Source organism: Meleagris gallopavo, chromosome 14, assembly GCF_905368555.1.
Source record: "Meleagris gallopavo chromosome 14, MGAL_WU_HG_1.1, whole genome shotgun sequence".
Taxonomy (NCBI): Eukaryota; Metazoa; Chordata; class Aves; order Galliformes; family Phasianidae; genus Meleagris; species Meleagris gallopavo.
Genome location: NC_139417.1, coordinates 16,395,463 through 16,421,741, shown reverse-complemented (window position 1 = coordinate 16,421,741; position 26,279 = coordinate 16,395,463). Strand labels below are relative to the sequence as shown.

General features: G+C 40.1%; 1 protein-coding gene across 1 annotated transcript; it reads right to left on the bottom strand.

Moving 5' to 3' along the window:
- Positions 1–26,279, bottom strand: PPP4R2 (protein phosphatase 4 regulatory subunit 2). Its single transcript, XM_085235516.1, has 9 exons — positions 26,084–26,279; positions 25,443–25,524; positions 10,415–10,585; positions 5,953–6,046; positions 4,500–4,537; positions 4,142–4,216; positions 3,555–3,698; positions 2,715–2,983; positions 1–2,319 (listed from the first exon to the last, which is right to left on the bottom strand). Exons 1-9 carry the CDS (start codon positions 26,115–26,117, stop codon positions 2,006–2,008), a joined length of 1,221 nt encoding a protein of 406 aa, XP_085091642.1. The 5' UTR covers positions 26,118–26,279; the 3' UTR covers positions 1–2,005.

The window sequence follows — 26,279 nt, the reverse complement described above, 5'->3', positions numbered from 1 at the left end:
TGCTTAAAGAACAAGTTTATTGACAATACCATCACAAATAAACGTCCTAAAAGAAAATTTCAGATATCTCTAAACTTAGAAATTTTAAAATTTTGTTCTCATTGGCAAAATACACCCCCCGAGGAAAAAAAAATAGAGATGTCGCTGCATTTTTTAAACTAATTGCAACATTTTGGATCAGTCTTTTGAATCCGTCATACACATCCAATCCTTCAGCACAGTGAATATGAGTCCAATTTGCATTCTGATTGAATCTGAAGAGGGTTTTCCTCTCTGCAAGCAACTCCACGAATCCTCTGCCTGCTTACAAACCAGTAACACCAGCAGGGAACAACTGCAACATTCAGTCTGGGCCAAATTATCCTGGTAACAACCACACTGAGATCCCTCCTGTGACACAAAGCACACCGTGTAGTACAGCAAACCATCAGCATGCATCTCACGTCGTTTTCTGTACTTCAGGTATGCAAACTTAAAGCCAAAAAGGGACAATGCTGATAAAAATGTACTCGGATGTTTCATAACATTTATATTTATTGCTTTATATGAATACTGTATTGAAAGCCCAAGCATTCAGTTTACACACAGAAATTATACAATTATATACCGTTTCACAATGGCAGTGAGCACTCATTACAATCTACAAAAATCTACTTTACAGAAATTTAAAAATCCTAAATATCAAAAAGGTACAGTTGAAGAAAACAGGTATAAATTTGGCAGCCAGTAACTGACCGGGAGGTTGCAGCTTGCATGTCTTTAAATATGGGAACTGGAAAATATCGAGAGGAAAGCAGTAGTTGTGCTTTGAGCTGGTCTGAAAAAAAAAAAACAAAAACGTAACACTGGCTGTCAAGGTAGCATGTTCAAAAATATTTAGTTCACTTCCAAAATGTTATACAAATCATGGTGATTTCTATGCACATCTAAACCTTTGTTATTTAGCTCAGGTACGTAACTACTGTCATATATTAATTCATCCAAGACGGTGGCGTGATCATATCAGTGCCATCTGCATACCTTAGAATAACTTTGAGACTTCTCTGTACTATTCACAATGCTCCAAGAAGCACTCAAAAAGGCAAGTACCTGTTCATTTCTCCCGAGATACTTTCTTACTGTATTTTCAAACATTTCTCCTACAAAAGTTTAAGCTAAAGTTTCGATTACAACGTTCTCAACATAAAGCACATTTTCTCATAAATAAATGAAATCCTTTCACTCAGGCACCTCAGAAGTATACAAAAGTGTTGTAATTTGAACAGTTCTCTTGGAATGTGTTTACTCTGGTGTTTTCAACAATATTTCCAGGGTTTCATATGGACCAGATCTTATTTGCCTTTTTTTTTTTCCCCAGAGGCAAAAGAAAGTGCCTTGAAAGGTGAACTTAGTCTTCTCCTATAGAAAAAGTATTTGCTGTATTTATCTTTTGTAGAAACAGAAAAATATAACATTTCCCCCTTAGAACAGTGAGGGTACACATACGTGTGCATGCGTGCATACATGAGTGAAATGCAACACATTTTAAACACACAACATAAGGTTTCATAGTGTGTATTCAAATAAAAATCTGGAAACCAGCATGAAACCCCATAAATCACATGTTAAACGTTGAAACTGTAACCAAAATATGAAGTAACTGCTATAGCTGTCAGAAAAAGACGAGACAAAAAGCTTTCTTGCTTACATACAACTAGGTGTGGTAATCTCCAAAAAAGTTGTCAAAATTATAATTACCTTCCAGTTTAAAAACTTTTATTCTAAATAAAAAAAACTATACACAAACCACTGATTTGACCAAACGAAAGTTCAGCGGTAAGCAGGACCTGAAGGAGCTGGTATTCACAGTTCTTACCATATACAACTCTTTCAAGGTTCAATCCAAGAAGTTTATTTTACAACCTGCTTCTTTTGTAAAACTAAAGGTCCACTTTATTACATAAAATTATTTATACAGTGTAAAACCGGAGCCTTATGGAAAATACTGCATCTAAGTGTATTTAAATTAGTCTTGCTCCATAGGTTCATCTGCAACTTCTGTGGCTTCCTCACTGTTTTCCATAGGGGTTTCTGATGAAGTTTCTGGAGTTTCGCTACCATAGGACCCTAACTCTTCAGTTTCACTGCAGTCAGCTCCACTACTGACAGATCCACTACTTTCACTGTTGTCTGAATGTAAATCCTTCTCTGCTTGAGACTGATCAGACTCCTCCATCTGATTGTTCTCCTCAGAGGACTCTTCATTCACAGTTGATGACTCCGTGTCCTTTTCTTGATCTTTTCTGTCTGGACCAGCATTTCTGGGAGACATGAAGGACTCTAGAAATGGTGAAAGGACAATAATTACTACAGCATTTTTGAAGTTTTAATCCTGCTATTTTCCATTCCCAGCTATGCCAAGCAAAGTTCCTACAATGCAGAAAAAGTGACAACCCCAGATTTTATGAGATGTAAAATATGAGCCAACGTCATCACAAGAGCCAGGATCAGGATATTCAAACTGTCCTAATATATCATAAAATAAAATTTTGGATTGAATAAATAGCTTTACTTTATTAGTGCCTCAGTGGATAAAGATGCTTTAAAAAAAGTCACTTTTTCTTGCTTCCCCACATTTCCTTACTTGTCTTCTGATAATGCAGTCTTCTGGAAATGAAGAAAGGAAATCCTGACTTCTTGAAAAACGCACAAGGATAATGGAAAATCTCAGTTACCTTCCTCGTCTTCCTCCGTACAGTGCTGTCTTGCGCAAGTAGAATCTTTCTCTTTATCCTGAGATGTAGAGGATGTTTCCGTTTCTTCCCCCATGCCTAAAGAAACTTCACTGGAGGCAGATTGGTTTGGTGCATCCCTGGCTTCCCCTTCTTTGTCGAATTTAAGTCTTTTTACCTCATGCCCTTCTGCTTCTGCAGGATCATCTTCAGAATGCTTATTTTTTACTGGGCTGCTCTGAGCACCTTCTGAGTCAGATGCTGGTGAGTCACTATAAACAACAAGAGCAGCTGTAGGGTGTTTTTTTGTTTAAGAAAGACATTCTATAGCCTATCACACTTTTTTGTTTAGTAGCTATTTCAAATTAAACATTCTGCAGGAAAATAGTAAAACTTCCTTCATGTACTACAAGACAAAACCTCAAAATCCATTACTCCTGCTTCACCTGATTGTTGATGAAAACAGTGATCATGCTGCTCTGGTCGCTCTACATTCCAGACAGTTCCTACTGTCAGCTTTAATGGCAAGCCTTTATGAAATATCACATCCAGTTACACTTTATCATCTTGGTACAGATATGATAACTGGATTTCTGAACTCTATTAATATTCACTCTGCATTTTTACTACACATTCCATACACTTAAAAGATACATTACTTTGAAAATTGGAGCTAGTCGTTACTCAGCCCAAAAAGCACTCAGCAAATATTTGAACCCTCCTGCAGATATTCCTCTAATTACACATAACCTGGAAGGCCATTCCCTTTTAAAGTATTTTCAAATGCAAGTGAAAAAAAAGACGAGAATAATAAAAACTCAAAATGTGTTACTTCTCACAAACCTGTGTTTCTTATCTTCTGTTTGCTGCAAACTTGATTCTTTATGTTCCGTGCTGTCCGGCAAACCGTTTGTTGTCATAGGAGTTGACAAAGAAACTTTCGGTCGATTTACTGGTCTGGGAGTTCCAGGACCATTTACGTTTGATCTTTAAAAATAATGACAATAAATTAATTATCAACTACAGAAAAAAAAATACAATAACAACCAACCAATCCTTTTATAAAAGAAATTTGCTCCTAACAGGTAGGAAGCAGCTATAAATCAGTTCCTAAAAGATCTTGGGAGATACAAGGGTGAGTACAAGGGTGAGGTGGGTGCACTTTCCTATTTTACTCAATAAAATTTCTAAGCCTCCAATGGAAACAGTATCACAAAAATTTTACAGTAAAAAAAAATTCTAAGCAACAAGGTTACAAAAGTATCAAGAGCATGGCATGTATCCCTACCATCCTTCTTCCATCCCTCTGCCAGTATTCCTGCCATGAGGCTATCTATTTGGGTTGAGAATAGGTAAAAACACAAGGGACTTGAGCCAGCTATTTCTACAACAACCTTCCTGAAAGAATTAACTCCTGATGTTAAACTTACCTCTCAGAGTAACCTGGTGAATTTCCTGGGAACATTACACCATTCATCCGATTTAAACTACTGGAATTATTTTTCCTTAAACAAATAAAATTAAAAAATAAGAATTAGAATGTTATGAATAAAAGAATATTCCCAAACTACTATGTAGTATACGTAAACACTTGCAGATCACTATTACCACTGTTGAGCTAACTATATAGACTGAAAACCAAACTCTGTGTACTTACTTTTGTATACAACTACTATCAGGAAGAGAAACACATTACAGAGGCACTCATTCTTCTATCTACTTACATATACTTATACTATACTTAGACAGTGTTGAAGTTCCAAGGAACTGAAAAAACATCATACTTACTCCGAAGATGGATACACACAGCTGACAACCATGACATTCTGTAATACACAAAAAATGTGTTAAGTGTTCAGAAGTGGAAACTTCTGCTCTTGACAACAGCCCAGAACTTCAAGGGTTACAGGATTTGGTCAATTGCTGAAGTGCTTTCAAACAAGTTTTCTTCAGAAATATCAACAGATGGAAAAATAAGAGAAAAATTACCTTGGCTCCCCTTCTACAAGATCAGACCATAATTACATTAAAGGCCGGCATTTTTGTGAGTGGACTACTGTCAAAGACACTAAAGCTCTAAGTCTTTGTACTTTCTAATTGAAGTGTCCTTGCAAAGCAAAACAAGATGTTCTGCAGTGCTGGAAAACTCCTGAATCGCTGAAGAAACTCCGTTTGTACACACGGGGTCCTACACTGCCATCAAGCACAAGTAGCTGATACTGGCACAGTCACACTTCCACTGCTGCACTGCTCTGAGCCCACATGAAAAGGGCAGAAATAATGCCCTTTTCTCTCTCATGAATGGCACTGAAAACTAAATCCATTTTAACACCTGGAAACCTAGCTTAAAAGTTAAGTTTGTCTTCTCTTAATCAACACTCAGAAAAATGGCTTTTTTTTTTTTGCAGTGCCACCTAAATTAACCCAAACTAACCTTAATGAAGGATTGCCACAGAACTTGAGGTATTGCTTCACAGAACTCATTTTGGCTGATCAGTGCTTTGCAAAATCCATGTTAGCATTTATTACTGACCACGTTCTTCCAAACTTGCAAGAATACATCTGACTGTATCCTCCATAATAATGAAAAAAGGCCCCTTTAAAAGCTAACTCTCGAAAAGTTAAGCTTTCTTTGACTGAATATTCTAAATAGAAACTTAAAGCTAATTTTGCTATCGAGAAAATTCAATGTGGGACCACATTCCGAAAGTCTGATATCTACTTTTGAAAGATCCCAAGTCTCAACAAAGACGATGAAACACCATTAAATGACATCTGTGTGCTTTTATGAAGGTACACTGTGTGACATAAAAGGATTTAAAAACCTGGTACAAAAGACACTGTGGAGAAGAAAGGCTTCTTTCTCCTCCATCTAACCTGAATCCAAATGTGAAAGAAAGTAAGAGATAAAAAATTATTTCAGCTGATTATTTGATTGTTTTCAGTTCGGCCTCAACACGAAGAGTGGCATTATACCCCTCAGTAACTACAGTTTGAGAACTCTACACTGATTAGGAAACACAACAGTCACAATCCTCATGCTCAAGTTTTACACAAGTTGTTTCACGTGTTCTTTTGGTGTTAAAACATGCAGAAGTAACTCATACAATTAAGAGTAGCTACTAGCTATTCTATGACTACAAGCCATACTGAAACCAGCAGACCTTCGGTAGTAATCTGAAAGTTACTCAAATAGTGATTGTGATGGTTTAGCTGCGTGTTCTCTCAGAAAAATACATACCTTTTCCACACCTCTTAGAAATTTGTCAGTTCCTGTGTAATTCCTCCTAGGATCTGTTAGCAACTCACAGAGTCGCTGAATAGTGAAGGGGATGCTGCAATGAAATAGATTTATAACAATTTAATTTTATTTTAATGAGTATGACTGCAAGGAAGCAACAATATTATTGCTTCCCCCCCTTATGGAGAGGACTGAAAAGAAAAAAAAAGCACTGAAATTTGTTATTATTAGCAATATAGGATAAGTCAAAGTCTTATTTCCCTTAATTTCATATACTGAAATATTCTTCTGTGCTCACCATGACAACTCTTAAGTGGTATCCCAAAGAAATCATCCCACAACTCAATCCATTAGAATGATGAAGAAAATATTTAACTTCAGAAATCAGATAATAAACACTAAAATAGTTGAAGACTGTATTTATTAGATAGAACAGAAAGGGAAGTGATTCAAAACAAATTTGAGTCATACACACTAGATCTAAAAAAAAAAAATTTCTCAACTTGTAGTTTATTTCATGTTTTACAAAATACATTTACAGAAAAAGCATTAAGTGTTGGAATTACTGGAATCATTAAGCTTTAGTCATTACAAACACTGTATTTTGCCACAACTGGACAGTACACTTATCTATCAAGGCACATCTCAAAAATAATTAGAGTAAGATACACAAGTCTGTGATATCCAGTTTGTACTTCACTTTCTGACAAGGCTGCACAGTTTCATCCTGCTTAGATGAGAAACTGACCTTCAAGTAAGCAATGCTTTACACACGTTGACCTGAGATGTCATACACTTTCACTGTAAATTCATGTACAACGTCACAATTTAAACGAAGCTGACTTTTCACAAAATGAAATATTTTACGTTGATTCAGTAATGATCATTTATGCATTTTACAGTTGACTATTTCAAGTCTGACATCAACATTTCAAAAATACATCTAAAAGAGTATTTGATACAGTGATATTGAAGAACCAGTTCTTAACTGAGAATGACTGATACACCAAATGCAGAGCATCATCAATACAAATGTGCATACATATACATGTGTATGTACACAGTGCTGTGCCGTTATTTTTTTGTAATTCAACTTTTATTTTCTAAAGAACTGAGTACACACAGCACCTGAACCCTGATTTATTAATTAACGCAGCAATTCTAGCTTATTTCATTAGCTAAAAAGCCATATTGTTAAAGATGCACAGATCTACCACTGGTTGGGTGAAAACATGTCAGCACAGCTACCATTAATCATACTACAGCACAACTCTCCAACTCAGACAAGCAGAGTGACCAAGTATGAAGGCTCTAATTGCACTGTCCAGAACTGTCTGTGCATTATGTTACTGAGGAAGTTACAAATTTGAGAACAGAAAGGAGATGCTGGAGTGTAACACCTTTAGCCCGAGCTCCAACAGAGCTACCTGAAAAATCAGACTGACCACCACAATGACCCTGCTAATAAGTTAATAACTTCTATTTACCCTGAATTATACCATACTAACTTATCTTTACTTGACTTTTAGGAATGGGAGATGGTCAAGCTAACGTCCATCAATCAGCTGCAGACAACTAGAATGCTGCCAACAAAGCACTGAACCAAACATTGCTGCTGTTCAGCAGAACACCCGTAAGTGTTCTGACATCCAAGTTCTTCAGGACACAGCTTCTGTGTCCTGGTTCTTCAACTAACTTCCAACCCCCCCACTCAGTCACACACAACCATTCACTCCATTTGTTAACTGCTCCACATAGATACAGCCCTAATTGAACCTACTGTTTCTCATTTTGCCTTTGGGATGAAATGTCTTTAACTGGAGTCTTTCTGAGGTTTTTCAACTGTCCATTCAAATTCAGGTTACTTTAGAGAAACAACAGAATTTTAAATTATCTTTCATCAACCAAACATACAAAACAACCTGGAGAATCTTGGCCTGGCTCAATTCTATTCAGCTGTATCTAACGTGGCATGTTGGGAACTTTGGGAGTTCAAGTCATGACACGACTTCTGCACGTTGGTACAGTTCTGGTTACTCAAGAAGTAAGCAAACTCAAGGGTGTGAAGCCCAAAGTTGCACTCCTATTTCATTATATTAAACGCTCAAATAAAAGCTAAAACCAATTCTGCTTCCTCCTAAACTTTCCATAATAAGCTGAACTTTGTTTACTGAGCAGTAGATGGCACCAAGTGTCACAGTATCACATCCTTTGCATATAATTTGTTCAACACTTATAAATCTTTTTAGCTTGCAAAATCCAAACTAGCTTAACTGCTGGTTAATTATGAATTCTTCCGTTTTAAAAAAGCCTGTAATTTAAAAATACTTTAGCAGGAACTGAAATTGGTATAGGTCTATACACAAACACTAATGTGACAGTTGTGGGCAGTATGAGCAATGATCTTTTTCAGTGCTTAGAGAGATCACTGGTTCAGTGCACAAACTGCATGAGTGGTCCTAATCTGTTCTCTTCGGGTAACTACTTACTGTCTTAAAATCCTAAATGCTGTCATTACAGCTAAAATATTCAGTCTTGTTCAAAATGAAGACCAAATTCCACATGCCACACAGTTTAATTATCGCTGAGGAAACATAGAAAGCAGATAGAATGCAAAGCACATTAATTGAATTTGTATTACGATTATAACTGTTAATTTTTTGGATGCTATGATGCTCCTGTCATCTAAGGTCTCCAGTGACCGACTTGTCAGTAAATACAGCCAGGTTAAACCAGTCAGTCTCAGATCTCTCTTATGAAATCTTTCTGTTCTGCTTTTAAACAACTACTAATAAGCACATCCTAACAATAAACTCACATCAGATGGCTTCATTCTCCACCACGATACCCTGCAATGACATGCATGTCTCAAAATGGTAAGAAGCCTAAATACAGACAACTGCATAAACTGAAATCAGGTTCTGTTACATTTCTGAACACATATTCATACCACGAGACAGATTTCTAAATCGTATCTTCATTGCAGGAGCTGCAGTTTTTACTAATATAACTACTCCACAATCCTAGTTCCTGAAACATCCTAATTTATTCTTTTCTTCAAGACAGTTAATGTACACAGTTTGCTTCCTCAAAGCCTAGATTCATCCAGAAGAATGCACAAGTCAGACACTCTTCTCAAGTGGTACAGCAATACAAGAGAACAGCACAGCCAGAGTAAGCTCCACGCCTGGGTCACCCAGAGCTTTGTTTAGTAACTTGGGAACAACAGGAGATAACAGCAGCCCATTCATTAGCATCCTCAGTGTGGGAACATTACAGATTTTGTGGGCAGCGAAGCATTAACAAAAAGCTGGGGGAGGCAGGAGATAGGCAGACTGACACACAGAATGGGTTTATTTTTAAATTGCTTCAGTGTAGTGCAATATTGGGTAGCAGCGCGTTCTCTCTTAGAACTGTCTTATATAAGAGCAATCTAAAGCCTTTTTTCTTTGTAAGGGAATCAGACCTGACTTATAAAAGACACGTACAATGCAAGTATATTAATTTGTATTGGAGAGTGACAATAAAAAACATTAACCTAACATCAAAGCACGGCACTAAGGATGTGTTAGCAGCACCTCTAAGCTGAAATCTGAGGGTGAAAGAGTAGGCACGTCTTACAGTATGCCCACTGATTGACAAGCTGAGAAAAATGCTGAGTAAGTCTCTCATAAGCAAATACCGAGTCTCACAAGCAGAACGACTCAACTTACAGCCAAGTACAAAATCCAGTTAAGAAATAAGAGAAATACTATGCAAGCTATTAAAATTACACAGCAAATAAAGACACCCTTGACAAAAAATAAATCAGGAGCTTTATTTAAAATGAAACAGAATTTCCAGAATTACAAAAGCAACAAAGGGTACACACTTGAAGACACAGTCAGCAATAGATTGAACAGCACAAGTCTCTCAGCCAGTGCTGCCTCCACTATGAATTTGAATCTGGCAGGATTGAACAATTCAAAACCAGGTATACCTTGCCTCCTTGCTGCCCCACGTTTATCACAGCGTTAGTTCTTCAAAGCCTACTGAACTGCCACAGGTTTAAGAACTGAGCACCTAAAGAATCTGTTCAACTAAGTATTTCAAAATACCTTGAAAGAAATCTGACTTTAATTTAAGCTATTTTACTGCAACATGAAAGTAGCAATACTATCCCTCATCAAAGTATTTGCTAAAAATCTACTGATACACTGAAAAACCTGAGGTGGTGGACATGCCACAGAACATCAACATTTTCATTCAAATACCATACTGTAAGTTACTATTGTATGTATTATTTTAAAAGCATAGTAAGAGAAAGATGTTATACTGCTATGATATTTCCAAGGTGTACATTTAGTTCTGCTCATTGATTTAAGGAAGTGGAATGAACTGTCAAAGACAGAGCAGGATACTAAGGTTAAAAAAAGATCAACTATTTTTCTAATCCTGAATTTAGGCAACAAATATTACATACCCATTAAATCCAGTGACAATTTTCAGGATTCTCTCTTTCATCTCTTCGAAGGGAATATACTCCACATTTGGATTGGGAGGCCCTCTTGGCTCAGGAGCTGAGGTTCTGAAATCATCCATTACTTTCTCCAGTTTGAAAATGAAATAGCCTTTAAATTGAGACCACTGAACCCTGCACAGAACACAAGAATTAAGATATATGCAAGTCAGCCATAAAGCCACAGAAAAAGCAGCATAATTTTATGACTGTAAAACTAAGCTCAGGCTAGTATGACAACTGTATGATGGATGAAGCAACTAAGGTAATCTTACTTTGCTTACTAAATTTAAAGCATGGTAATTATTTGACAAATTACAGCAAAACACTGTTACAAAAGTTACAGTCATTAACAACAGGGTAAGCCAGTTCCCCAGCAAAACCATACAAACATAGAATTGCCCAGAAATTACACATTTCACACTACCCCTGGGCCTGCAGTGCAGCCTCAAGTTTTCATTGAACTTGCTGGGAGTTTCAAGTCTGGAAACCATACAGCAATTGTACCCAGGGTTCTGTCTTCTGTTACCAAACCCCAGGAGAGGCCTTTTGTAGTTGACTGTTCTGCACCTAGGCACTCTCAAAAGCATTCAGTGGAACCTCTTTTTCTCAGAAAGGCAAATATATTATGTATCACTGTTACCATCTCCTCATAAATAACTGAGGAAAACATACCCACAACAAATTACCTGGGAATATTGATTACCTTCTGCATTACCACTGGGTTTTATCATTTAAGAATTCTATACATTCAAGTTTTCAAGAATATGAGTTTCTGAACTGCACAACAAACAAGGACAGAAAGTACTGAGAGCCCCTCTGCAGCACTGCCCACACAGCAGCACAGAAGTCATTCTGGGCTTCTGATAGCAAACATTTCATAACAGCACAGGAAGCAAAATGAAAACAACCAATTCACTTCAGTCACTACTGCTGCATTACAGAAGGATCTCCATAATTGTATTTCACCATGCCTTAATTATGTGTATTTAATAGAGAAACTTACCTACACTTGTGACAATTTACTACAAAATTTGAAGCCCCCCCCCCTTTTTTCTCAACTTTTGAAAGACTACACTCAAACCATAACATTCAACAATATCTGGCTATGTATCTAAAGAAAGATATTGTTAAAATAACAAACTTGCTTTTGACAAAAACCATCACCTCTTGGAAGGCAGAAAATTGTTTTTTTGTTTGTTTCCTTCACTGAAAGTAATCAAAAATTAGTGTCAAGGCAGAAAAATTTGTATTCCTGTTTCACCAGTCGATGAAAAGGCCACGCAGAAGTTGGTATCGGCTACTTCCCAACTCATGAAACTCACATCTCATATGGAGCAAAACAACCAGCTCATAAATGATGGACAGAAATCTGTTACCAAACACAACTCAAAAATCAAGATGAAAAATGCCTTATCCTAGGGCTTCACAAAGCAATCCATAGCCACCCCTCCAAGTACTTCAAGTCTCCAGCACACACTAGAAGACGAGGCACTTAGCCAGAAACTGTAGTGAGAAGAGAGAAAGACAGAATTCTCTGTTTTCAAGGAAAAATGACATACTCCACGTTGCACACGCTCCCTGAGAATAACTTCAGCAGTAGCATGCAACCTCTCCTTAATAGCTGCATAGTTAGAATGGGAGACACTGAAATGAGCAGCTTGCTAAGTACTTTCCCTACTTAAATCAACATCCAAATGGAAGTGAAAAACAACTTCAAAATAGCTTTATGTACAACCTCATTAAGTTTTATATACTAGAAAATAGCTGGCAAACAATTTAAGCTCTGTAAAGAAGCCAAATTGAAGAAATTCCACAGAGAAAACACTATTCATGCATTCTCCTGAGCAGACTTGTTTATAAAAACTTGTTCTTCCCACTCAGCATTGCACAGAATCAGCCTTTTCTAAGTACACACTTACATCTTCCATCTGTGTTTTCACTGCCTGCTGACCTGTGACCGAACACAACAATTCCTCTGAACACTGACCTCTAGAAATAGCTTCAGAAGCAATGCTTTCAAAAATAAGTTTATCCTAGGATGCTTTGGTTCAATGTATTTGCATTCTAGAATATGAACAGCTTTGCTAAATATTACATGTATCTGTATATATATAAAACTATATACATTTTATGTACATCTAAAGTATCTTCACTACAATATCTGGGTCATCTTGTTTAATCACATCTGTACAAAGACAGCTCCCCTAGGCTAATGAGTCTGTGATTCAGATACTCTAAATCACCATAAGAAGGCACTGCTGCTTAAAGAAAGAGTCCTCCTGCTTCCCTCCCACCAACTCCTGCACCATCCCTCCCTTATATTAGCCTAAAGGTTTTGCTCAGATACACAGAAAATTAGAGGGAAAGACAACAAAACCTGATTATAATATATAAAAAAAGCACCCAGCCAGGAAAGAATGTCACCAGAGTCAGGAAGGAATGGAGCAATCACAGCATGCTTCCCCAACTACAGCTTGAACAGCTGTATCCAAGCAGAATCACACATCACAAACTCTCCCAAGAGAAATGCAAATGCTGATATTATATACCTAAATATTTTAAAGTGAAGAAAGTTTAATAGTCAAGTCGCAGATGAAAGCATAGAAATTAACAGAGTGCACCAGCCTAGTCTGCCTTTGTGAATTATTTAAACAGATGATACTACATTCTAGGTTTGTTAGTAATTATGCTAGGAGGTATTCACAGATTTTTTTAGTACTGTACCATCGTATCTGATTGAACAGACAACAAAATGAAAATCAGAAGAAAGGTTTGAGAGTATTTACATAGAGTTGAAGAGCAAGCATGGGAAAGGGCTGGGGAAATAAACTAGATCCAGAAGATACAAAATGAGCACAGAATTGAAATAAAGTGCAACAAAATACAAAATGAAAGAAACAAAATTACGTTTAAAATGCCCTTCTACTTCCAGAACAAACACAGAATCCCAGGATGGAAGCAGTTCCATGAAGGACATAAATTTAAGCCCTGTGAAGAAAGACACAAAGGAGTACAATGCAACTCCACAGTTACACCAATACTACAAAAATGTACTTTGCCACTGAGAGTGGATGAGGCACAAAAGATCTCCACTGCACAGAGAAGGAAGAGTTTAAAAAAAAAGACATAGCTTCACAGCAGCAGAGCTGAACCAAGAGCTAGCACATCCTTAATTAACACTGTTTTCCAATAAAAGCAAACCATTTCACACCTGTACTTAAACTGAGCGTCTGTTGGATGTAATCCACTGCTACCCATCAACCAACCTGAGAAACTCAGCAATTCCTCTTTCATAAACAGCACTCCTCAAGAAGGGACAAAAGTGACCTTTGGCAGAAAGTTCACATAATCTCATGCTACACTTTCACTTAAAAGAATTACAAGCTAAAATGCAGCTTTTTCCAAGATTGCTTCTCTGCTGAGATGATTTGCTCAGAAGTCATCTTTCCAAAAACACACAGCAAAAACAGACTGCATTTTAGATGGGTATAATTTAATCCTACCACTCCCACATCTCTGGGAAGGAGGAAAAGAAAGCAGCTGATAGGCAGAAGTACTTTCCATAATTCCCTTATCTCTTGCTTACTTAACATATTTGTACTGATGAAACTGAGAAAGGAGCTTTGTCCCTTACTGCACTGCTTACCGTGAGAGACCCCCATCAATAGCCTGCACTATTAGGACACGCTTGCATGTCACAGAGTTAACTCCTGTTTTTCTCCTACCACCCACAATCGATCCTACTGCCCTACAGCACGCACTGCAGGAGGCAGGAAATTTCAACAAAAAGAGCAAAGAGCCAACAGTGTTTAGCAAAGCAGCTCAGGAAAGATTTGGCAAAAATTAAAAAGCAAACATTAAGTAATTGTGAAAGGCTACTGGGGAAACTGAAACCTGGAGGATCACAGGAAAACACACCAGCTTTCAGAGAACTAGATCAAGTAAAGGAAACCAGGCAGAAGCTGCAATCCTCCTGCCCCTCTCACACCAACACAGGTCCTTGCCAACTGTTCTCTAGAAAAGCCATCCACATTGAACACACTGTAGCAGTATTTCTTCATGTATTTAGTATTACACTGGAAAGCTTTCCAAAACAGTGATCCCTAACTAAACTCACTAAATGACTAAATGAGTTGTATATGAAATGTAGTCTGGAGTACAAGCACATCTGAAAGTGCAGGACTACAGTAAGTAACGTAGCTCCTTTCCCAGCACCTGTTTGCAAGTATCAGATACAACACTGAGCTTCTACATGTGGCTTACATGTTTACTTCAAATAAACTAAACAGTTTTAATTTACAAACCTCAATAAGACACGAGGAAGGTAAGTCAGGACACCACCTGACATTAACTGAAGAACAGGAAGAGTAATTCAGTAAGCCTGAAATAGGGCTACCTCCTGAAATGGAAGTACTGCAATTGGAATTGCTTCACAGATTACAGGTGTAATTAATAACAGCATTATATTGGAAGGACATTAAGCTTCTAGAGGCTTAACTATGTACTCAAAGCATTAAGAGTCCCAGTGGGATGTCTGCCTTCAGATTTCACAGTGTTTAAGTTCATTACAAAATCACTTGGTTAAAATTTTAAGAGGATGCCATCTGTTTTGAATAGATACTATATGCCAGAAATAACATAATACAAGAAAGGAACCAAGAAAAGATATTGAACAAGACCATGAAAGAAACATCAGAATGTAGCATTAGGCAAAAGCATGGAGTACCTCCCTTCCCACCCTTCTAATACTACTGCTACCTGGCAAGCAGAAATTGAAAATAAAAATAAAAAGACTGCAGCAAATGGTGGCACTTTGGATGCACACAAACACTTACTATTCAGCTAAAGTGATTTTAACGTGAAGTCCCCAAGACACAGAATGAAAGAACCAGTGGACAGTCACAGACTGTCATATTAGCTTCCCCCAATTACTGCTTATTTACATTACATTCCCAGAGAGTTGCTTGTAGGAAACAGGTGCTTTTGTTTGTTTTCTTTTAAGTGAGATGATTTGTCAACTTTAGTAATTGTTTCTTTCTTCTACACCTTCCTCTAGAGCTCATGGAAGATAAAAGATACGCTGTAGAATGTAATCTCTCCATGCTGTAAGAAGTAAAATTAGATTTTCACCCAAGATGATTCCTTCTCTATTCTGGTCTACCAGTGAGATCTCCAAAACCATCTGAAAAGTCAAAAGACACAGAAAATGAAGTGCACCCAGCAATCACTCATCCCATTCAAACCCCGGTGCAAGTGCTACACTTCCCAGAGTGCTCTTCACAGCCTTGAGGCAACATACAGCCAAACTGGAACACTGAGGACCAGAAGGAATATGGCAGCTCTCCAACCAGAGGCACAGGAAATACAGAACTTCCCCTAGGCCTGAGATACCTCAGGGCAATCCCGTTCCCATCTGTGGAACTGATGGACTGCAGTCCTCTGGGTGAGCAGAGATGAGGCCACACTTCCTCACTCATCTCCATCATGATTACTGCTCTCAGATGGGAGGCACTGCCCCACCACGTACTGAGCCCTACACCTGGCATCTGCACCTACAGGGTAGGTCTGCTCTGCTGCCCCTACACACTGCTGTGATCCCACAGACACAGAAGTGATGCAGGTGACTATTCTAACCACAATCATAATGCTACAGATCAGGAATAAGATGTGTGGCTAATAGAGAGCAAAGCCATTCACTGAAGCACCTGTCCTTACATACCAGAAAAAATGAACATCTTACTTAACTTCACTCTAGCTTCAAATTCACTCAAGTTTAAGCTTTTCTACTTCCCATGTTACAGCTTACAACTCACCACTGTCATGCAATTAATTGTAGTCCCATCGTTTTGCACGCTGCTATTTCCACCATCAACACACTGCAGATGAAATTCCAAACAGGACACTAGATCTACACACCAGATTTACATACCAGAATTCCGTGAGCATCAGTGAAGGTAAGTTTCTTAAATATTTCTGGCAAGCAGACAAGCTCTCAAACCTAACAGTAAAACTAAAGCCACAAGCAAATGCTAGATTATTTTTCAGCATTTGTGAAGGTGCAATTAAGCTGTAGGGGAGAGCACTGTGAATTTGCTGTGACACTGTAAAGCAGCACTGCTCCTCCTGGGGGAGGAGTTAGTCCTGTTAGTATCTCCACCTGCTAACTCATGTAACACTGAAGCGCTCTCAAATTATCTTCAGTAGGAATTGCCCTCATTTTACCTTTCATTTTAGTTAAACACATTGAAAAGTTCAAAAGAGGAAAAACTGCCACCTCCTACTAGCACAGAAGGCAGATTTCCATCTTCATTCACTGATTACTGATGAAATCTTTGACACCCCCCCTTTTTTTTTTTTTTTTTCTCCTCCTTTTTACGAGCCCAATAAGCTCACCTCAGAACCACTGGAACTGGAATACATCAGAGATCCACCTCCTACAGCAGTACGAGTGTTCACCTCTCTACTACTTGCAAATTACTGCTGCTATCACCAGGAACAACAAAGACCAAAACTTAGCTATGGAAACAGATAGCTGACGAAGAAGAAATACCTGCAATCATAAGGGACTAATTCTGATCTCTCCTGATAAACATTCAGCTGACTCATCAGAACGCAGCTGTTACACAGAACAGGAAGGGCATGCACTGGGACTCAGAATTTCTCAAGAAGGATTACTTCTTAATATATTCATTTAAAGACAAAATCAAGAACATTACATTTTCTTTTATTTTAAAGGCAAAAACTGACCACAGAATGAAAAAGGACAAAACTTTAATTGACTCTTCATTCAGAAACTGAATTTCTTATAGCAGAGATGAAAGCGATGTGCAAAAGTAATGGAAAGCCTTCAAAACGTCCACAAACCACAGGCAGCTGCTGTCTATAAAGATAAAAGGAGGTAATATTTTCATTACATTTCCCCCTTTCATTTGAAAACTTCAGTTTTCTTTGGCTCATAAAAACGAAATGGTGTATTTACTAAACTATTCCACTTACTGTGCTTCTGCGCTGTGTAAATTCTTATCTTACTTTCATTTCTTCCTCATACAATGTCAGTTACAGACATATCCAAACATTTACTCTAAATCTCAGGTTCTATTACAAGTAGAACAATGACCTCAGATGGCGAGGTTAAAAAAAACCAAGTTTGTGGGTGGGGGTGGTGCCTGACTTCTCACTCTCACGAGTTACAATCATACGAGCCCCAGAAATGCTTCCATTCAACTGCACAGATAAACATGGCTGCATTTGAGTAGCACTGGCCAAAAAGACCAGCAGTAGCAGGCAGGCATCACCTCTGTGCCAAAATACCTCCTGAGAATCACCCATGCAATAGTCCACATCTGCCTTTAACTAGGCATTTTGTATAAATTTATCCAACCATACTCATTTCAACTCTAACAATTCTCTAGATTCTTCCTAACTTCTTTTATTTCAAATCTAATTTCACTGAAGATTAATGTTGTCTAAGGCAGGCTTCAAGAATGATGCTATGCATTGTGCATTAGAGATCCTGCAGGAAATCCATAGCGCAGTTCAGAGGCATCTCATACAACAGATATTCCGCAGAAAAATAATCCATCAGGCAAAGGCACATCACAGTACTCTAGAATTCATGCATGGAGAATACAGAAACGTAATGGATTATTCTTTCTCAATAAACTTGTGCAGCAGAGGTCTGGGAGCCAACTTTAAGCAAGGTATTAAAGAACAACCACTGTGCACTTTTAAGTCTGCCTGAGTTTGCAGATAAAATGACCATCTCTATAGGAACAGCCTCACAAGTAAAAGCATTGAGTAATATAAATATATATGCAATTATCAAAGCAGTAAATACGTTGACTCTTTCACACAGAAACTGAACTCCACGTACTGAATAATAGAGGGCACTGAATTTCTTCCAGGTTTCCCAAGTTTGCACAAAATAAGCAAACAGGCAATGACAACTGCTCTAACTCTGCAGCTATCATGTGAAATGAGCAGAGTGCAGCCAGCAGTAACCTGTGGGTCTCAAGAGCTGTAGGTCACACTGAGATAATACTGCCAAATCTTTACTACGTTGAGCTGTGAAAACAGATAAAGGAAGAGGCATCCTGTATGACTACTCTGTTGAATTGACTCTGCACTGTAGTACAGCACTTGTCAGCTCACACAGCGTCCCACAAATACACAGATTTACTCAGATCTGAAAGTGTAAGTGAACAGCACTTCTGTTACTAATTCCTTCCAAAATCAGGAACAAAATCCACCCAAATGATGGCAGTTCAGTCCTCACACACTAAGCCTGGGTTGAGACAAGGCACCCCATCCCAGTATGACCTGATGAACAAGCTTTAGGTGTTTCTGTATCATCAGACTCCCCTACCACTTATAAGCCAAGCCCCATCAGCTTTAGCTATCTTACCAAATCACCGCTCCATTACTTTTGCACTTCAGCTACCACTGAAATCTTGTAGCTGTTCTCAAGGAGCGTTACCTCTGAACCTAGGAGACCTGCCAGAGACATTAGCTTGTGAAAAAGCATCAGCCTTGTTTGTCCACAAACCAGACAAAGCACTCCCTACCAAAGCAACCAGAATTCTTTGTTTCCCTCTCTCTTACACGTTCCATTGCTTTGTCTCCCTCTCGCTGTGTGTCATAAGGAACAAGCCTTCCCAAAATCTGCAGGCAGGAACACAAGGCTCAACTGATGAGCAAGTCTATCAACTACACAACCAAAGCAAAACCAGACATCCTAGTATCTGTAAGGGGCAATATGAACTGGAACAATACCCAATCTTCCAAAAAGTATTTAATAAGGATCAAAGTCATCAAAGAACAGCAGAGTTGAGGCCCACTGGAAAACAGTGGTCAGACGAATAAGGAATGCAGAAAAGAAGTTTAATGAAGGACATCAACAAAAGAAAATTAAAAGATAATGCTCAAAAGCACATGCAAGTACACTAACTGGTATAAATTAACAGTGGGGTGGTTTTTAGCACTAAGTAATGGTGAACTATCTGCAAAAAGACTAACACAAAGCCTGCTCATAAGGATGTGTATCTGTAACACAGATGCACACAGCAGCAGGGAAGGATGCATGTGCAACTGAAAACCTGCACGCACACTGGTACACTTGTACATACAGCAGTCTGGTCACTGGGAAAAATTAGCACTAATATTGGGATCTTGCCTTTTGTTTTTCCTTTCATGTGTATTCCACAGGGAGATGCAAGTCTGCTAGGATCAGTTCACTAAGCAAATCTGACACTGGTCATTTGACCTTTACACTACAAATCTCCCTACTCCCAACAGATATGCAGTGACAATATATCAAAATAAAACAGTACAATAGCACGCATTTCCTCATGGAGCAAGTGATTTCATCAACACCACAATGACCTCTCTGAAGTACCACAACTATACACTGCTACATACGTCATTTTTATAACACGGATGCATTCTAGCTCCTTGTTCCTTGTCTTTCAGTAAGATAAATCAGCTCGCTGTTTAAACAGTTTCCTGTCCTTTGGAGGCAAGAGTGGATTCTGAGACAGAAAACACAGTATGGGTGGAATTAGAGTTAGTGGGGAATAACAATAGGAAACAATGCAAGGAAGTTTACTCACATCTCTCTAGGTTCACTTACCAGCATGGAAGTAGAAGAGGCCTACATCAACAAAAACATGCAGCCTTCTTTCAGAAAACACTAACTCATGGCAGGAACTGGAGAAATGTTTTATTTCATTTCAAAACCTTCCTAAAGAATTATATTCCCCCAGCAGTTTTAAACATTTCAAGAAAATGATTCTCTTCTAAATACAATCAAAAAAAGCTAACATACACAAATCAAGCAACAAAACGATAGTCAAATAATACCCAAAAACCCTCATAGAAAAATCAGACAAATTTAAGCACGATAGGTGAACTGAAAGTCATACAGCTATAAACATTTATATATTTGAAACAAATCACTGCACAAAAGGTCAGAAAACATCATTAAAACACTGACGGTAAGAACAGGAATTTATTCCTGGATGCCTTCATTGCTACCATCTCCACTCCAATCTTTTGTGCGGGTGGCAAACTACTTCAGTGCTGTAACATAAAAGCTGAGCTGATACAAGTTGAAGAACTGCTCCAAAAGCCTGGTAGAAAAACACATTTACTGCCACACCGGGTACGTGAAACAGCATGAAATGGCTGAAAAGGCTTTTTGCTGTTATCTCTGAAAGAACTACGGTTATATAACTCACATTTACAGTTATGTAATTTAGCAACAGCAAAGCATGCCTGATCTACCTGACTGACTTCTGTGATGCAATGACCGACTCTGCAGCCGAGCAAACAGTTTAATTGGACTTCAGCAACGCACACAGCACAGCCTCCCATCATATCATGTATCTACAGACTCAGAGGACACCATCCCTCCCCAGTAGTGGTCAATGGTGTTACACTGATAGAAGCAGCTCATAGGAAGAAGAACGTAAATGTCATTTGAAGGGAGCTCAGAGACAGTGGGTCAGCAGGAACATCACAAAATTCAACAGAACCACATACAAAATCCTGCAGCTAGAATGGAGCAAGCCCATGCAAGAGCCAAGGCAGGGAACCAGCAAGGCAACTTCTCTACAGAAGAGGATCCTGGTGCTCTGGACAGCAAGATGAACATCAGCCACGTGGCCTTGCAGTGAATGACAGCTGCCACCTGCACACCAGGTGTGTCAGCACTACCAGCAGTGTTACCCCCTGCCTGGCACCAACAAGTCTTCCACTGCTACACTACATCCAGAAGTTGTGCAATACAAAAAAAAAAAAGAGCAGAAAGTGTGCAAGAAACGGAAGGCAACTAAGATGGTAACAGCTGCAGCACATGGCCTATGGGGGAGGCTGTGGAAGCCTGTCTTCTTCTGGGAGACAGAAAGCTCAAAAAAAATTTTACTACTGTCTTTCACCACTGAAGGTGTAATTGTGTATGGACAAGATGGAAACGGGCTCCATTCAGGATGGCTCAAATGAAGGGTAAAAGACAGTGGACCCAAATTACTCCAAGGAAATTCCAACTGGTTGCAAAGAAAGCAGTTTCTCAAGGTGCATGGTTATGTGGTGATAGTGATGCAACAAACAGCTTTTGGAAGCACCACGAGACATTTCTGTAAGAAAACAAAACCTGAGAAGCCTTGGCCTAACTTGAGAGTTAGCTGTAGTTAGCACTGGGTCAGACTGGATGGCCTCCAGAACTCCTTTCCAGCTTGTACTGTTCTGTGGTGACACTGAAGATGTCCCTACCTGCTCTACAATCACATGTATTAAGCTTGACCCAAGAAACTTTGCAGAACTGCATTTATGTCAGTCCTCAAGGAAGCTTCAACATTCAAGTTCAGAAGAGGTGCAAACTTATATTTCAGGTCTTCTAGGGAAACTAAGGGGAAATAATCTGACTACACAAAGAAATGCAGTATGTTTTAATGGCTCTTTATACTGTATTCAGAGCAAGAACTGGTACAACAACGTGCCACCCTGACCAGGCCAGCACCTTCTGCATAAGCCTAAAGCTATTTTAGTTTATCATTTCTGCACATATTTTGTATTTTTCCAGATTTTGGTACATTACCACTTAATTTCCGCATTTCTTCACTGTCAGGAAGGAGCTGTATTGTAGCTTGCATTATAGCAAGACATTAAAACTGTGCTTTTTAAGTTGTCTGCCCCGAGGGCAGGGGAAGCACAGAAAGAACTAACAAATGAATTTTTTATCTCATTTGTTTTCTACATTTTATCTTCAACTTTAGAACCAAAGGAAAATTCCAGCAAGAAGCAAATTCTTGCTGACATAACCAAATAAATGATTTGGAAACATTTTTGCTACTGAAAGGCGGTGACTTTACATCCAGGAAGATTTCCTAAGAGGTAAGAAAAGCATTTTAAAGACAAGACAATGGCAAGTTATTTTCATTTCATGCACCTTGCTTCTCACAGTGCCATGCATTGTTTCCTACCATTCTTAAAGCTGTTTCTACTTTAAAAAAGAAAGATTTCTTTAAAAAAATAATAACAACAGATCATGATTTTAAAAGAAGTCTTTTAGACCATGAAGTATTAAGAATAACAAACGTCATCTATTCACTCTCCCCAGCCTTTCAAGCCATGCTCATCTTTACATTCTAGAGAAGAACACGTTGTAAGGATCCTCGCTGGCTGACCTTGGCCTCACCAAGGAAACTCCACATTGATACCTTTGTGAAGCCAAGTCAATGAAGGAATACAACTCCTTTGGAAAAAAAAAAAAAAAAGGTATTCCTAAGACTTAACACAAGATTAAAAAGGGTTGAACCATAAACTTTATATTTCACCTAAGGCTAAGTCTTACCATAGCAACTGTTAAGAAACAAAGCTATTCCAAAGTAATCAAGCAATCAATTCTCTGATTCTGTTTGCATATAATAAAAGAAGTTCAGACTGACTCTTGTAAGTGCAGCTCATAATCTTATGAACAATTAAGTGAATGGCTAACTTGCACAAGAAAACGGTCTCAAGCTTCAAGTGGGTGAAGTTAACACCGTGGTTTCACGATCAGGCTTTTCCATGAGGCACTAACATAACTCAGGTTACACTAACAACATAACCAAATTTAGCAACATTTTTATTCCAGAATAAGGCATTTAATTACTAAAGACACCCTGGAGAGCCTTACACAGCTGCAGTGCTGCTTTGCACAACCCACCCTCTGTCCCTGCCTCTGATCCCCCCAGCTGTGCTGCCCTGTGCCATTCCCACTGACCTGGGCACAACACAGTGTACCAAGGAGCCCTTTCTTGTTAGAAACATGATTGCCAAGAGGAAAGTTACAACTGCCAGCAGTTCCCTGCTCCAGGTTTCCATGCAGCCGTATAAACAGTTGAACAAGCACAAGTGAAACAGTGACACAAGGGCTGCATTAGCCAAGTATGCTGCCAAAAGAAACAAGGGTGAAATTACAGCTTAGCCTATACCTGTGTGTGCCTGCTCCCAGTTCACTGGGATGAATAAGAACACTGAAACCAACAGAGGCAGGGAGGTACTCAGTGGCTCACAGGAGACCATGCTTTCAACCTGTAAGGCAAGTGATGCATGCCATGATCATGCTTCTATATGATCCTTGAAAAAACCATAATATATTTTACTAGGCACCACTACCAAGTACTCTGTTGTTTGTATTTTCACAAGATCTGCTACAATAATGTCTGGAAGAGGTATGCAGAGTGAAGGGTGAGAACACTGCATTTTAACCCAGGACAGAAGAGAAGCAGCAGCTGTCAGAGCAAGTTACAAAGCAGAGAGAACCTCCCCAACCACAATATTACACTACTAGAAACAGCAACTCAAAGAAAACCACATCAGGTTTCACTTGTCCCTGTTTGCCTCGGTCCCCACACACACACAGGTACTTTCTGGTACTCCAGGAACAGGCGGTGACTGAGCAAAACCCACTGTACTTCAGAAGCCTGCAAACTGTGCCATAACCTCACTTGATCATGTTTGTTTTGTTTTTCAAACTGATCTCTGAACTTTGAAACAATCTTAATAAATGTTACTACAGGGTTATGTTTGTGGAATTCATCATCTTCATCCCAAACGATGCATTTCTTACTGTTTGAGATTTCTATTAAATTATTTTTTGCATGAAACGAATTAAAGAATATTCAACTCATTTCAAATTGATACATTTAGTAGGTTACATCTGGTTCTTAGAAATACACTAAGGCTCTTTACATGGATGACCATCATGAAATTTTAACTTTCACTGATTTCCTCCTGATATTTAGATACATAACATATCAGTAAAACAGAAGCATATTAGATGAAATAGAATTCAATAGACAATGGGAAGCAAGTCAAATGGCATAGAACAGCATTTCCGTGTCATCCTCCAGATTATACTGAACACTTCTGATGCTCATATCTGACACTTAGAAAAAAAAAAAAATGATGTAACTGAAAGGTTTGAAAATACTGAAAAAATGGTACAGGTCAGGGAAGAAAACAAAAAAAACTGAACACACAAAAGGCCAGAGTACGAAGTTCCTGATGGCTCCCATTCAGGTTAAGGTAATAGCTTTTAATAATTTTAAGAAAAATCTATTCCACAGAGCCAGGAAGCACAACCATAAGCCTACACTGAAAGAAGTGATGTCCCAGAGCATTGAGCATCACAGCCATGTACGTCTGCCTTCTATTCAAAACCAAAGTACATTTCATAACTTGTTTTTCCTTCAAAACCCTGATTCCAATAATACTAGGAAGAGAGGGGGAAAAAAAAAAAAAAAGAAGAAGAAAAAAAAGAAAACAAAAGAACAATCTCCCGCGGGTCGCGGAAGATGGGAGCCGGAACAAAGCGCGGCGCCGGCAGGGCACGCCGCAGCCCGGCACTAGGCCTCGCGAACAAGGAGCCCGGCTGCCACAAAGTGAGCTACACGCGGCAGCGCGCGCGCAGACAAGCCTTCCCGCTTCCTGCCAAATACAGAGCAAACCGGAAGTCACCCCGCGCAGCCCGGCCCGGCCAAGCAGCGGGGTCACCCGGAGCCGCAGGCGGCGAAGCTGGGCCTGGGCTATCTCTGCGAGGCGCTCTCCAGGGCGCACGGCCTGCCTGGAGCGCAGCCCGGCGCCGTTTTGTGCAGAGCCGGTACGAGCTCCGGGTATTGCAGAGGTATGCCACAGGTAACACTGAGCAAAACTTTCCTTAAAAAAAAAAAAAAAAAAAAATTAAAAAAAGTCGCCTAAATTGTAGAAAGAGCAACAGGTTTCCTGTGCTGGGCAGGGTCGGTAACTCCTGGAAGACATCCCTGACCATGTACAGAAGAGGCTCCTTATTAGATAAAACTCTCTACCAGCAAAGAGAACAAATCCACCCGGAGTCAGCACACAGCAAGGGGAGCTCGCTCAGCCCAGGACAGCAGCCAACGACTGACAGAGCTCCAAAGCGCCCCACTCCCACGGCGCAATGCCCCGGGCTGCAGTCGGCCCCACTTACATGGTCTCTCCCGTCTTGGCAACATGGCAGAGGAACTGGTCTAGGATCGGGCACACCTCCTTCTTCCCCCTCTTCTCAAAATCTGTCGGCATGAGGACGGCACGAAAAGAATGGAAACAGAAAACAGAGAGACAAAAATTATATTAAAAATCGTAGCCACCGCTTGAACTATCAGCACGACTCCCTCAGAAACATCTGCCTGCTCCAACAACGCCTCAGCTGATCCCAACAGCTCCTCCGACTTTCCAGCCCTGGGAATCGCCAAGATATTTTCTTGTGGAGAAACTAGCGCACCTGGGCGGTAAAAGTTGGTGCGCGACTTCTGGGGAGCGGCGGCCGTGGCCGCTTCCCAGCTCGGGGCCGGCCGGGCCAGCCCGCAGCGGCCGGGACGGGGCGAGCCGAGCAGAGAAGGGCGAGGGAGCGCCGGGAGGAGCCCCGAGCGAGGGCAGCCCGGGAGCTGCGGGCCCAGGCTCGGCCCTCCCCGTCCCCACGGCGAACCCCCGGCCGCTCCCACCCGGGAGACCCTGCGGCCCCCACCCCGAAGGAGGAGCGCTCACCCCCGGCCCCGCACCGGGCGGCCCCGCACCTCCCCTCAGCGCGGGGACACCGCTCCCCGCCCCCCGCCGCTCGCCCCGCACCACCTTTCAGCGCTTCCTGCAGCCTCTCGACGTCCATGATCCGCGCTCGCGTCCTCCCGCCGCCCTCTGCGCCGCTCCCCTCCACCGGCCCCCCCCACCCCGCGCAGCAAACGGGCTCCCGGCGCCGCTCGCACAGACACAGCCCGGGCTCAGCAACCTTCCAACATGGCGCCCGGGCCGTCCCCGTGCGCGGCCCCGA